The following is a 14,243-nucleotide window of genomic DNA, read 5'->3' as shown; positions in this document are numbered from 1 at the left end:
TTTAAGTATTAACTCCAGCACTTACTTCCAACATTGAGGTCCCCAGGAGGACCAAAGCTTTCTTTCCAAAATACAGAAAGAAATTACAGAGTAGTATGGCATGCTCTTCCTTATTTCCAGTAGCCAAACTGATGCAGCGCTAAGGCAAAGCAAAAGCAAAAAGGCCAAAAGAAAACAGAAGAGAAAGTTGAGTAATATAAGCAGCCAACAGATTTAGAGCCTCTCTGTTCCCTCCAGGTTCAAAGCTCCGATACCTGTGCCTGAGAAAACACTGGGAAGAACACTAACTTGGAATATAGGGGTCACCCTTACTATGGGACAATTAATGTGGATACTGTGTAAGTGACCAAATAGTTCATCATCCAAAAATAGGATATTTCTGCTTAGGACAAATATTAAACTGCCCTTGGAAAACAGGGACAGACAGACTGATATTTTAAGAAACCTCATCTGATAGGAAATCACATAGAGTTTTTAGAGGAAAGGATCCTTTGGTCAATGGAGCTTCACTCTGTCCAATACCAATATAGTGCTCTCAACTCAAAGAGAGGAAGAAGATGGAGTTTAAGCCCAATCAGGAAGATGATTGAAACTTCTTCAACTGGAAGAGCGGGGTGGGGGGAGACTCAGGGGTACTAGTATATACCTGGTTATTTTTCAGATATTTTAGAGGCTCTTTCAATGTTCTGCGGGATCATAATACCCATGAACATATTCTGATTAGGTCAAAGAGTCTAAAGTTAATGACAACTCTTTGAGTTCTACTAGATTTGAATCACTGAATCACTAGAACCACATGCTTGTGTTTCCCTTCGCAGAAGAAGACAGGGTAGCTGACTAATTAAGTTAGCCCTGTGCCCCCTAAATCCGTTTCAGCTCAACTCTAGCCTCTAAAACATTCCAGATTAAGTGCCAGGACCATTGGTTCCAGATGGAAAGTGTCCCTCTCTTAGGCTCCTGTCATACTAGTAATTTTCAGTTAATAGTATTTATTGAATGCTTGCTAAATTTACATAAAAATATAAAAATAAATAATCAAGTCTACTTCATTCAGAGGTTAAACTTGGGATATATATGTACAGAGTGTGGGTGCAGGGTCAATATATAAGCAACTAAATATAATTTAGGGTGAAATGAAAAAACTGCTCTAATTAGGGTTGCCAGATTTGGGGGGAAAAGTAGATGACTAACTAATCTGCACTTCAGATAAACAAATGTTTAGTATAAATATGTCTCAAATATTACATGGGGCTTGTATTCTAGTTGGCAACCAATCTAAAGAGAACTTTAATCCAAGTGCTAAGGAAGAGCATTGCTGTGTAAGCTCTTCATTCAGATGTGGGGAGGCTGCGCAAAGCTTCTGAGAAGTGGTGGTATTTGTCCTAGATGCAGCATCTGTCCAGCTCCATAGTGACAAGCCATATTTCTCCCTGGAGGATGTCATAATATTGTACTCCTGGGATTCCCATCGAATTAAAATATTCATGAGCTACCTACCACTTATAATGTTGAATAAGGTTGTTCCTCTTTAAGAATTATTTCTATGGATTGTTATAGAGCTGAAAACAATGTATTATCAAATGCTTTCAAATTTCACAAGACAAAGTATTTCATAAGTGCATAAATGTTTCTTTAGGAGAAAGGTAAGAAATACTATATATTTTAATTATAAAACATAATGGGGGCGCTTGAGTGGCTCAGTTGGTTAAGGTCCGACTCTTGGTTTTCACTCAGGTCTTGATCTTATGGGTTGTGAGATCTAGCCCCATGCAGGGCTCTGTGCTTAGTGGGGAGTTGGCTTGAAATTCTCACCCTCTGCCCACCCCCCACTCATGCATGCACACACTCTCTCTCAAATAAATAAATAAAACATAATTCGTTACCTCTGATGTCATCCATATGTCAAAACCATCATTTTCATCCAGAATATCAGGCACAATAGGAATCAAAGATACAAAGCGAGCAATGAGGTCCTAGAATAATATTAACTAACATTTATTAAGTGCATACTACATGCCCAACACCAAGCACAGTGTTTTACATGCAATATCATCACATTTAGTGTATCCCACAAGCCCATCAAATACATACTATTATTACTTTTGTTTTACATAAGAGGAAACAAGTATAGAATGCTAAGATAACTTGCCCAGGATCACAGAGCTAACACAATGTATGGAGTCTCTGGGAATAAGCCCAAGTTAGCCTGACTCCAGAGAATGCCTATTAACCATTACACTTCACTGTAATAAATTATTGAAGTTTTAAACATGATATATATTATATACCTTAAATTACAACTGTTAAGAATTTTTTAGAAAGATATTGAAGAATAGCAAAAGTTTTATTTGCTTTTTCCAAATCGATCAGAATTATTCTTATTAATACAAGCTTGTTACAAGCTGTTGGAGCAGGAAAATGGTGCTGGAGACAAGGGCTCAGACTAAAGTAGGAAAGGAGAAAGGGATACAAGTAATGAGTCCACACAGAAAGTTTACTGACATTTTCACTGATTTATAATAGCCATCACTTACACACTAATGACCTCCTACATTGGTCACGTTTCTGACCTCATGCAATTAATTAAACATGGTTCATAGTCCTTCATAAGCAAAGTTGCTAAGAGTTATATATTTTTTAAAAAGACAGAGATTGTCTTTGAAATAAATCTAGAGCATCATTAACTCCTTGGACTTCGGGTGATAGGAAACAGATGGGAAGAAACTTGTGATGGAAAGGTAGAGTGTGTAGCCAGAGACAACCTAAATTAGGACTTTTGATTTTATCCTAAAGAGTCCAGCTAAGGGAGCTTTATAGTAGACAAATAATATAAATATTTTGAAGTAAGCTAACTGACTCAATCAAACCTGAATGAACAAAAGAGATAAACCTTTGTTCACGGATGCCCTTTAAGTAAAGCTAATTTTTTTCTCAAAGAGGAGACTTAAATTTCTGATTTCATATTTTCCTTTCTCAGAGTAGAAGGAGGTTTTGAGTCCATAGTGAATAAATCTTCATTTTATATGAAGTTCAATTTTGAACATATGTCTCTCTTGTCAGCTGGTAAATAGATAAGCATAAAGAAAAAGTCACATAGGGATGGAGTGGGAGGTGTTATGTTGGCAGTTTACAAAGAAAAATATAACATAATTTCTTCATTCTCACATACAGTGAAAAGCTATCCTGAGAAGGACAAAATCCCTTTAGAAATGTAACTTTTAATTTTGCCTGGAAGTCAAAGGAATTTTTCAAAGTTTGGTAGAAATGTTACAAAGCCAGTGCGGTCACATGAACCGGTGTAGCCACTGTGACTCTAGTCCAAGGGGGCAGAAATGAAAGGAATCTAGAAGAAATATTCTACCCCCATCTGGGGCTCTGGAGGACATACTGCAACACAGAAGTTTTCTCTCTCAGGAAGCTGTCTTTGAAAGCAAAACAATTTTTAGTAAGAAAGTTATGCTCAAAGTTAATATAAAAAAGTAAACAAAATAAATATAAATTAAGATTGACAAAAATATTCTAAAATTTACTATGGTGATGGCTGCACGACGCTGTGAATATACTAAAAACCATTGAATTTTACACCTTATGTGGGTGAATTCTATGCAATGTGAATTATACATCAATAAAGCTACTAAAATACATATCTTACAAGTGTTGCGTTAGGATCATGAAGAAACATATCCAGGAATTGCTGAGGTGGATTTAGTGCCTTGATGTATCTGGTTACTAAGATCTGTAACCCTTCACCATTAAAGACAGTAGTTGTGATTCTTCGGTTGGGAAACATTGCCTTACAAGTTTTATTAAAAATCAGTGCTCTCTCCAAAACATCTGTTTGATCTGAAAACTAGAATAAAGTTCAAAATATTTTGACATGGTACCACGTTGTTCCCACAGGAAAATATCAAGAACCAATGTTCATTTTTACCAGCTTTGAAATTATTACTAGTTTTTAAAAGAGTTTATACTTCTTTAGTAGTACACGTAAAACAATTCAATGTAAAACCTACCTTGTCTAGTTCTGGATTACAGGTGACATGTGATATCTGAGGTTCAATGGTAGCAAAAATATTTAAGAAGGTACATTCTTTTAAATTCTGCCCATTATACTCTTCTTTAGGAGACACATAAGTCTTACTCCAAGCATATCCAAGCAAAACTGGTGGAATATTTACTTGAAATGTTCCACTAATCTGAAAGAATATATCAATATAATAGATTCCACATGAGGAAAATATACATCAGCAAATACAGTACAGCCCATTTCAGTCTTCTCCAGAGGAGGAAACAGGCTTGCATGGGTACGTGCGTGCTGGTTCTGTGCACCTGCTCAAGGATGATCACATATGCCCTTCTCCATGGTGGTCTATTCACAGGCACCCTTGACACTCTGGGTCCCTCATTAATATGCACTGTGTGGAGAGGGCATATGTTAGAAAGGGATGACACGAGGATGCAGGTTACCCTAACAGAATGACAGTTCTTAGAAGATCCAATTCAGGCTCAGAGAAGATGCTAAAAGACCATATTACATTTTATATTCGGTCTAGAAAGAGAAGAAAAAATATAACAGCACAAGGACAACCCACAGGTCCATAGGAGGAGGGGTCTTGTGTGTGCATGTGTGTGTGTGTGTGTAGGTAGGAGCTGATTTACAATAATAACAACTAATAATAATAGCTAGTAGTTATTGAGAACTTCCTATGTGCAAGGCACTGTGCCAAATACTTGATATAGATCATATCATTCAATGAAGTAGATATGGCTCTTATCTCCATCTTGCAGATAAGGAAACTGAGGCTCATAAAATTTAAGTAATTTGTGCAAACTCAGACAGCTAATGAGGTCTGTCCACTTTTGAAGTTCAAATTGTCAACTACCTTTCTATCCTAGAGTCTGGCCTGAGACTGAGAGATATCCAGAGATTTACAGATGTAGGAAGCCCTGTACCTCTAACAACTTAAATCTCTATTGCTGGGGTGCCTGGGTGGCTCAGTCAGTTAAGTGTCTGCCTTTGGCTCAGGTCATGATCCCGGAGTCCCCGGGAGTCCCGGAATCAAACCCAGCATCAACACTGGGCTCCCTGCTCAGCGGGGAGCCTGCTTCTCCCTCTGCCCTTCACCCCACTCATGCTCTCTCACTCCCCACCCTTTGCTCGTGCTCTCTGGCTCTTGCTCTCTCAAATAAATATAATCTTTAAAAAAAATAATAAATCTCTACTGCTCTTTATTTGCAGCCCTCGTACTTGCAACATGCTCCCGTGTGACATCCCTCTTGATGACATATTATGCAGACATTTCTCCTCTCCTCCCTAATATCCATTCTGTCCTCCTTTCTCACCAGTGGTTTTAGACAGCAACACGACAGCCACACAGTGGCCAACTCACATAAATGTAAGAAGTATGCCAGGGTTTTCTGAGAAAGTGTCTGTTTTCCTGATACAGGCACTGCCCCTTCTTGCTTCACCCTACTCTCTTCTACAACATGGATATGAAGCTGGAGGTGCATTGACCAATTTGCCATTATGAGGATGAAAGGTACATGATATTTATGTGATGTGATGATATTCTCGAGCTGCTGCACTGTCATCTAGACTCCTTTTTAGGTGAGATAAATAGACCCCTTGCATCACTGTTAGGTTTTCTGTGGCAAATGGCTGAATGCAATACTAATACACACATAATTCCTTCTGAGTCAAACACCCTCTTTTGTTTGACAAACCATCCTTAAGGATTTGATTCAAAAGTTATCTCTTCTGTAAATACTTTCCTGACCTTTCATTCTCCTCGTCATACCCTGACTCAGCCCTGACTCCTCTGAATACCCCGAACTCCTCCTCCAAACCAGGAAGAGTAAGGTACTCCCTACTGTATGTTCTCATAGTACTATCTCGTGCCCCTATCAAAGAACTACAGCATTATTAGGTTGTACTAAAGTGTTAGTTTTCCTCTATAGACAGTGAGCTCCTTGAGGTAGAAAAGTCATTTCTGAAACTTCTGTGTCTGACATAGCTCTGTAAGAAAGTAACAAAGCCTAAAATGGAGTCTAGGCTGAGGTTTTTATATTTTGCTGGCCATGAAGGCGTATTTGTGCTACATAACTCAACAGGAGAGCCCTGTGGGGATATCACAGAGACAGGTGCTAATCATCAGTCTCACCATTATCAACAAACAATCCCAAGGAGCTGAAACTCCTAGAACCCATGGTCACAAAGCAACATCATTAATCATTTATCATTAATCAAAGAACATTCGTGAATCTGGTCCTAAAAAACTATTATATGCAGATATAAGTGTTGCTTTAAGACCTAGGGCTAGCTTTGCTATTCTTTTTTTTTTTTTAAGATTTTATTTATTTGACAGAGAGAGAGCAGGAACACAAGCAGGGGGAGTGGGAGAGGGAGAAGCGGGCTTCCCGCAGAGCAGAGAGCAGGATGCGGGGCTCGATCCCAAGATGCTGGCATGACTTGAGCCAAAGGCAGACGCTTAATGACTGAGCCACCCAGGCGCCCCTAGCTTTGCTATTCTTTATCAGTGAACACGCTAAAGATATAAGAAATAAATTTATGGGTGTCTCCTGTTCTAGAGACAGCTAAAACATTTAAATACTGCAACATCCTAATGGCACTCAAATACAAGATTGTTTTAACTGACCTACCGATATGTCAGTCACAAAATCTGATTCAAAGACAACAAACAGTACATTTCTATTAACCAGAGGTAAAAACTCAGAATAATTAGCAAATAATCACTTTCTATTACCTCAGATTGTTGCAGAAGAGCAGAGAAAGGGAAGACAATGGATCCGAGCCAATTCTTTCTTATATGTGAATGACTACTGCAGCTCTTGAAATAGGGATCCTATTAATATGAATAATTTTTCTATTACTTACTGTATACCATGTGATGAGTAATTTCACAAACTTGCAATAATTATAAAAAATCATTTTTTCTTTTTAAAAAGAAACCAAAGAGTAAGCAGAAAGAATATTTTTCTCTCCTTAAAAGATAATTGACTATTTTTTTAAAAGATTTTATTTATTTGTCCAATAAAGAGAGAGAGCATGTGCACAAGCAGGCGGAGCATCAGGCAGAGGGAGAAGCAGGCTCCCCGCCAAGCAAGGAGCCAGACATGAGACTCGATCCCAGGACCCTGGGATCATGACCTGAGCCGAAGGCAGACGCTTAACCGACTGAGCCACCCAGGCATCCCAAGATAATTATTTAAAGCAAAATAATGACCTATTGTGGAGTTTATGGCCTATGTATGGCTACTTACATTATTGTAGTAGATATGCTCTGTGCAGCAAACTTTGAAAATACACTAAAGAATACAGAGAATTGGGGCTGGCTCAGTGGTTAAGCATCTGCCTTCGGCTCAGGTCATCATCCCAGGGTCCTGGATCGAGCCTCACATTGGGCTCTCCACTCAGCGGGAAGCCTGCTTCTCCCTCTCCCACTACCCCCTGCTTGTGTTCCCTCTCTCGCTGTCTCTCTGTCAAATAAATAAATAAAACCTTTAAAAAAATAAAGAATACAAAGAATAAACCTTACCTTAACTCAACCCTAAAGACATCACCACCATTAACGACATTTTAAGATATTAAATAGTAGTGAAAATATGTCAAAATGATGAGGACACCCTCCAAGAGAAGAGTAGCATCATGGATGCTGGGTCAGTGAGAAAAGTAGACTTAGAATAGAAGTCTGATGGTTGATATAACATGGTCAAAAAGAAGCAGGTTTGTTGACATGGCTAATTAATTTAAGTGCATGACATGTCTACTGGAAACAGGTGACCCCCAAGGCTACCTCATTAAGCCCTTAAGACCATGTGATTCAGTTTTCTCTGATTTACCAAGCAGTCTTCTGAGCCCAGTTCAGTTTCTAAGAAAGGTTTCTCTATGGAGAAGTGATTGCACTGATAGACCAATTCTGATTGCTTGGTATGTTATGTTTCTTATGCTAGTTAACAGATTGTTTATTTTCCCTAAGGTCCTGATCACCTGTATCATGGGAATTTCAGATTTGCAAGATTGGTTTGATTTCCTTTCTTTCCTATCCCCAATTTAGCCTTGGATAGAGCTGGCCTTTCACTTCCAAGATCTTGTCATTAAAGAAGTAAACAACAGGCTGTCCTGTTAAAGTAAACCATCCATCTGTGTAAAGAGAAATTAATCATTTTGGCCTGTTTAGAATATTATGATTGATTCCAGGCATGCTTAAGCCCCATCATGTTGTAAACTGGGAAAAGGAAATTGTGATAGTCATGTCAACTTGACTGAGCTAAGGGATGCCCAGATACGGTAAAACACTTTCTCTGGGTATGTCTGTGAGGGTGTTACTGAAGAGATCAGCACTTGAATCAGTAGACTGAGTAAAAAATCAGCCCTCATCAATGTGGGCAGAAATCATCCAATCCTTCTGAGGGCCAGAATAGAACAAAAAGGTGGAGCAAAGGCAAATTATTTCTTCTTGAGTTGGGACATCCATCTTCTGCTCTCGGACTTCGGAGCTCCTGGTTCTCGAGGGCTTTTGGACTTACACCAGCAGTTTCCATGTCCTCAGGCCTTTGTACTCTAACTGAATTATAGTGCTTGCTTTTCTGGCTCTCCAGCTTGCAAATGGCATATTGTGGCATATCTCAGCTTCCATAATCCCGTGAGATAATTCCCACAATAAATCTCCTCATATATGTATCATATATATAATTGATTCTGTTTCTCTGAATACTAATACGAAGATAATTAAAGGGAAAGAGGGACTATATACCATGTATGTAGGATTGGAAAGATCAATATTATAAAGATGTCAATTCTAATTGAATTGATCTATGTATTCAATCAATCCAATAAAAGTCCTAGCAGGTTTTGTCTTGTTTTTGGAAATCAACAAGCTGATTCTAATATATATATGGAAATACAAAGAGCTAAGAATAGGCAAAGCAATCCTGAGGAAGAAAAACAAAGCTGAAAATCTTAGGTTTCTAGATACTGAGATTTATAACAAAGGTTTAGTAATTAAGACAGTGTGGTATCCATGTAAGGATAGATAATAGACCAATAAAACATAATAGAGATAACAGACCAATAGATCGAAATAGAATCCAGAAATAAACCCACATTTATACAGTCAGCAGATTTACAACAGTGATTCTGTAGTGCAGTGGGGGAGGGGACAATCCTTTCCATAAGTGGTGCTGGGTCAACTGAATAGCCTTATGGCAAAAAAAGTAATCTTGAACCTGTAGCTCGCAGACACATAAAAATCAATTCTGGTTGGATTTTAGATCTAAATGTGAAAGATAAAATGATTCAACTTTTAGAAGCATCCACAGGATAGCTTCATGAACGTAAGTGGGCAATATTTCTTAAATAGGACCCCAAAAATTACCACTACTGCATTGCACTATATTAAATCAATATTTTCTGTTCATTGAAAGACACATTAAAAAAGTAAAAAAGACAAGCCAGTGTGGGAAAAATACTTATAAAATGTATATCTGACAAAGTACTCATATCCAGAGTATACACAGAGCTGTTAAGAATCAATGGAGAGGCAGAGCAAGATGGCGGAGGAGTAGGAGACCTGGGTTTCATTTGGTCTCAGGAATTCAGCTGAATAGGGATCAAACCATTCTGAACACCTACGAACTCAACAGGAGATCAAAGAGAATAGCAACAACTCTCTGAACAGAAAAACGACCACTTACTGGAAGGTAGGACGTGCGGAGAAGTGAATCCGAGGCGATATTCGGGAGGAGAGACGGCGGGGGAGGGGGGCCTCCGCGGCCGCTTCTGGCAAGTCATAGAGCAGCGGAGCACAAAATTGGAACTTTTAGAAGTCAACTCCGCTGAGGGACATCACTCCAGTGGCTAAGCGAGGGGTGGAACCCTCGCAGGACAGTGTGGTCTCAGGACCCTCGGGGTCACAGAAAGACTGGGCGTGCCTGAGTGCGGCAGAGCTCCCAGGTATCGGAGCGGGGAAGCCGGCTGCAGAGACCCAGCCGAGGCGGGGGCTCTCAGCTCACGGTTGCCATAAACCGTGATCTGCGGCCCAGTCGGGCCACTGCTCCTCCAGCAGGGACCCAACAAGCGGCAGAGCCAGGGAGACTCCCCTTCCTCCCCGGAGAGGAGCGGCGCGGGAGCACACCGCAGGGATCTGCTGGGTTTGGAGACTCCACAAGGGGTCGGGTGCCAGAGATAGAAACACTCGGTCACAGGCCGGGTGAGCACAGAGTGCGGCTGGAGACCGGGGAGACGGGAGTGACTGCTTTTCTCTGGGGGTGCACTGAGGAGCAGGGCCCCGAGTTCTCAGCTCCTCCGGGCGGAGATTGGGAGGCCACCATTTTCACTCTCGTCCTCCAAAGCTGTACTGAGAGCTTGGAGGGAACAAAAGCACCAGAGAGCAAACCCGAGCAGATTGCTTAGCCTGGACCTGACAAGGGCGGGGCAATTCCGCCTCCAGCAAAGACATTTGGGAACCACGGCAACAGGCCCCTCCCCCAGAAGATCAGCACGAACAGCCAGCAAGCCAAGAGGAAGTTTACAATCAAGGAGAACAGGAGAACTCCAGCGCTAGGGGAATACTGCACATAGAATGCATGGCTTTTTTACCATGATTCATTAGTTTTTCAAAGTTGATTTTTTTAACTGTTTTTTTCTTTTTTTGAATTTTCTTTTTCTCTTTTTCAACCATCTTATCAATCCCTTTTTAAAATTTTTTTTTATTTTTCATTTTTTAGAGTCATATTTTATCCCTTCATAGTAGTTACCCTTATTTTTGACATATATAAATACAAGCTGTTCTCTCTTTAAAATTTTGAGATACAGTTTCTTCTAACAGATCAAAATTTACCTTAAATCACTAGTGTATGGCTTTGCTCTAGGCTCCTGCCTGATCACATTCTCTCCCTTTTCTTTTTTTCTTTTCTTCTTTGTTTTTTAATCTTCTTCTTTCTTTTTTCAAACAACTTCTTATCTTATCAATTCCTTTTATAAAATCTTTTATAATTTTCATCTTTACAGTCAACTTCCATCCCTTCATAGTATCAACCCTTATTTTGTACATATATAAGTCTTTCTTCCTTTAAAATATTAGGAGGCACTTTCTTCTAACAGACCAAAATACACCCAAAATCTAGTGTGTGGCACTGATCTATACACTAGTCTGACCATATTTGATTATATTCTGGTTTTTTTTTGTTTTGTTCTGTTTTTGTTTGTTTTTATCTTTTTCTTTTTCTTTCTTTTTTTTTCTCTTTCTTTTTTCTTTCTTTCCCTTTCTTTTCCCCTGGTTTCAGGTCTTTTCTGATTTGTATAGAGTATATTTGCTGGGGACGTTGTTAACCTGTAGCATTTTGTTCTCTCATTCATCTATTCTCCTCTGGACAAAATGACAAGACGAAAAAAATCACCTCAGCAAAAAGAACAAGAGGTAGTACCGTCTGCCAGGGACCTCAATACAGACATTAGTACGATGTCGGACCTAGAGTTCAGAATCATGACTTTAAAGATACTAGCTGGGCTTGAAAAAAGCATGGAAGTTATTAGAGACACCCTTTCTGGAGAAATAAAAGAACTAAAATCTAACCAAGTTGAAATCAAAAAGGCTATTAATGACATGCAATCAAAAATGGGGGCACTAACTGCTAGGATAAATGAGGCAGAAGAGAGAATCAGTGATATAGAAGACCAAATGATGGAAAATAAAGAGGCTGAGAAAAAGAGAGAGAAACAACTACAGGATCACGAGGGCAGAATTCGAGAGATAAGTGATACGAAAAGACAAAACAACATTAGAATAATTGGGATCCCAGAAGAAGAAGAAAGAGAGAGAGGGGCAGAAGGTATATTGGAGCAAATTATAGCAGAGAACTTCCCTACTGTGGGGAAGGAAACAGGCATCAAAATCCAAGAGGCACAGAGAACCCCTCTCAAAATCAATAAAAATAGGTCAACACCCCGACATCTAATAGTAAAACTTACGAGTCTCAGAGACAAAGAGAAAATCCTGAAAGCAGCTTGGGAGAAGAGATATGTAACCTACAATGGTAGAAACATTAGATTGGCAACAGACCTATCCACAGAGACCTGGCAGGCCAGAAAGGACTGGCATGATATCTTCAGAGCACTAAATGAGAAAAATATGCAGCCAAGAATACTATATCCAGCTAGGCTGTCATTGAAAATAGAAGGAGAGATAAAAAGCTTCCAGGACAAACAAAAACTAAAGGAATTTGCAAACACGAACCCAGCCCTAAAAGAATATTGAAAGGGGTCCTCTAAGCAAAGAGAGAGCCTAAAAGCATAGATCAGAAAGGAACACAGACAATATACAGTCACAGTCACCTTACAGGCAATACAATGGCACTAAATTCATATCTTTCAATAGTTACCCTGAATGTAAATGGGCTAAATGCCCCAATCAAAAGACACAGGCTATCAGATTGGATTAAAAAACAAGACCCATCCATATGCTGTCTGCAAGAGACTCATTTTAGACCCAAAGACACCCCCAGATTGAAAGTGAGGGGGTGGAAAACCATTTACCATGCTAATGGACACCAAAAGAAAGCTGGGGTGGCAATCCTTATATCAGACAAATTAGATTTTAAAACAAAGACTGTAATAAGAGATGAAGAAGGACACTATATCCTACTTAAAGGGTGTATCCAACAAGAAGATCTAACAATTGTAAATATCTATGCCCCTAACGTGGGAGCAGCCAATTATATAAGGCAATTAATAACAAAAGCAAAGAAACACATTGACAACAATACAATAATAGTGGGGGACTTTAACACCCCACTGACTGAAATGGACAGATCATCTAAGCAAAAAATTCAACAAGGAAATAAAGACTTTAAATGAAACACTGGACCAAATGGACTTCACAGACATATTCAGAACATTCCATCCCAAAGCAATGGAATGCACATTCTTCTCTAGTGCCCATGGAATATTCTCCACAACTGATCACATCCTAGGTCACAAATCATGTCTCAACCGGTACCAAAAGATTGGTATATTCCCTGCATATTTTCAGACCACAATGCTTTGAAACTAGAACTCAATCACAAGAGGAAAGTCGGAAAGAACTCAAATACATGGAGGCTAAAGAGCATCCTACTAAAGAATGAATGGGTCAACCAGGAAATTAAAGAAGAATTAAAAAAATTCATGGAAACCAATGAAAATGAAAACACAACAGTCCAAAATCTTTGGGACACAGCAAGGCAGTCCTAAGAGGAAAGTATATAGCAATACAAGCCTTTCTCAAGAAACAAGAAAGGTCTCAAATACACAACCTAACTCTACACCTAAAGGAGCTAGAGAAAAAACAGCAAATAAAGCCTAAACCCAGCAGAAGAAGAGAAATCATAAAGATCAGAGCAGAAATCAATGAAATAGAAACCAAAAGAACAGTAGAACAGAACAATGAAACTAGGAGCTGGTTCTTTGAAAGAATTAACAAGATTGATAAACCCCTGGCCAGACTGATCAAAAAGAAAAGAGAAAGGACCCAAATCAACAAAATCATGAATGAAAGAGGAGAGATCACAACCAACACCAAAGAAATACAAACAATTATAAGAATATATTATGAGCAACTCTATGCCAGCAAATTAGATAACCTGGAAGAAATGGGTGCATTCCTAGAGATGGATCAACTACCAAAATTGAACCAGGAAGAAATAGAAAACCTGAACAGACCTATAACCACTAAGGAAATTGAAGCAGTCATCAAAAATCTCCCAACAAACAAAAGCCCAGGGCCAGATGGATTCCCAGGGGAATTCTACCAAACATTTAAAGAAGAATTAATACCTATTCTCCGGAAACTGTTCCAAAAAATAGAAATGGAAGGAGAACTTCCAAACTCATCTGATGAGGCCACCATTACCTTGATCCCAAAACCAGACAAAGAACCCATCAAAAAGAATTACAGACCAATATCCTTGATGAACATGGATGCAAAAATTCTCACCAAAATACTAGCCAATAGGATCCAACAGTACATTAAAGGGATTATTCACCATAACCAAGTGGGATTTATCCCTGGGCTGCAAGGTTGGTTCAACATCTGCAAATCAATCAATGTGATACAATACATTAACAAAAGAAAGAACAAGAATCATATGATCCTCTCAATAGATGCAGAAAAAGCATTTGACAAAGTACAGCATCCTTTCTTGATCAAAACTCTTCAGAGTATAGGGATAGAGGGTACATACCTCAG

The 14,243-nt window shown here is 39.2% G+C and overlaps 1 protein-coding gene across 2 annotated transcripts in view; it reads right to left on the bottom strand.

The window, feature by feature from the left end:
- Nucleotides 1-14,243, bottom strand: part of CC2D2B (coiled-coil and C2 domain containing 2B) — a 50,829-nt gene that overhangs the window by 13,004 nt on the left and 23,582 nt on the right. For both annotated transcript variants that reach the window (XM_027597019.1, XM_027597020.1), the window contains 5 exons: nt 6,765-6,863; nt 4,014-4,196; nt 3,653-3,850; nt 1,884-1,973; nt 26-139 (listed from right to left, as the gene is read on the bottom strand). In XM_027597019.1, the coding sequence (XP_027452820.1) occupies nt 26-139; nt 1,884-1,973; nt 3,653-3,850; nt 4,014-4,196; nt 6,765-6,863 (684 nt within the window). The remainder of the gene's footprint in view (nt 1-25; nt 140-1,883; nt 1,974-3,652; nt 3,851-4,013; nt 4,197-6,764; nt 6,864-14,243) is intronic.

The sequence above is a fragment of the Zalophus californianus genome, chromosome 15 (genome assembly GCF_009762305.2).
Source record: "Zalophus californianus isolate mZalCal1 chromosome 15, mZalCal1.pri.v2, whole genome shotgun sequence".
Lineage (NCBI taxonomy): Eukaryota > Metazoa > Chordata > Mammalia > Carnivora > Otariidae > Zalophus > Zalophus californianus.
This window is presented reverse-complemented; position numbering and strand designations above follow the sequence as displayed.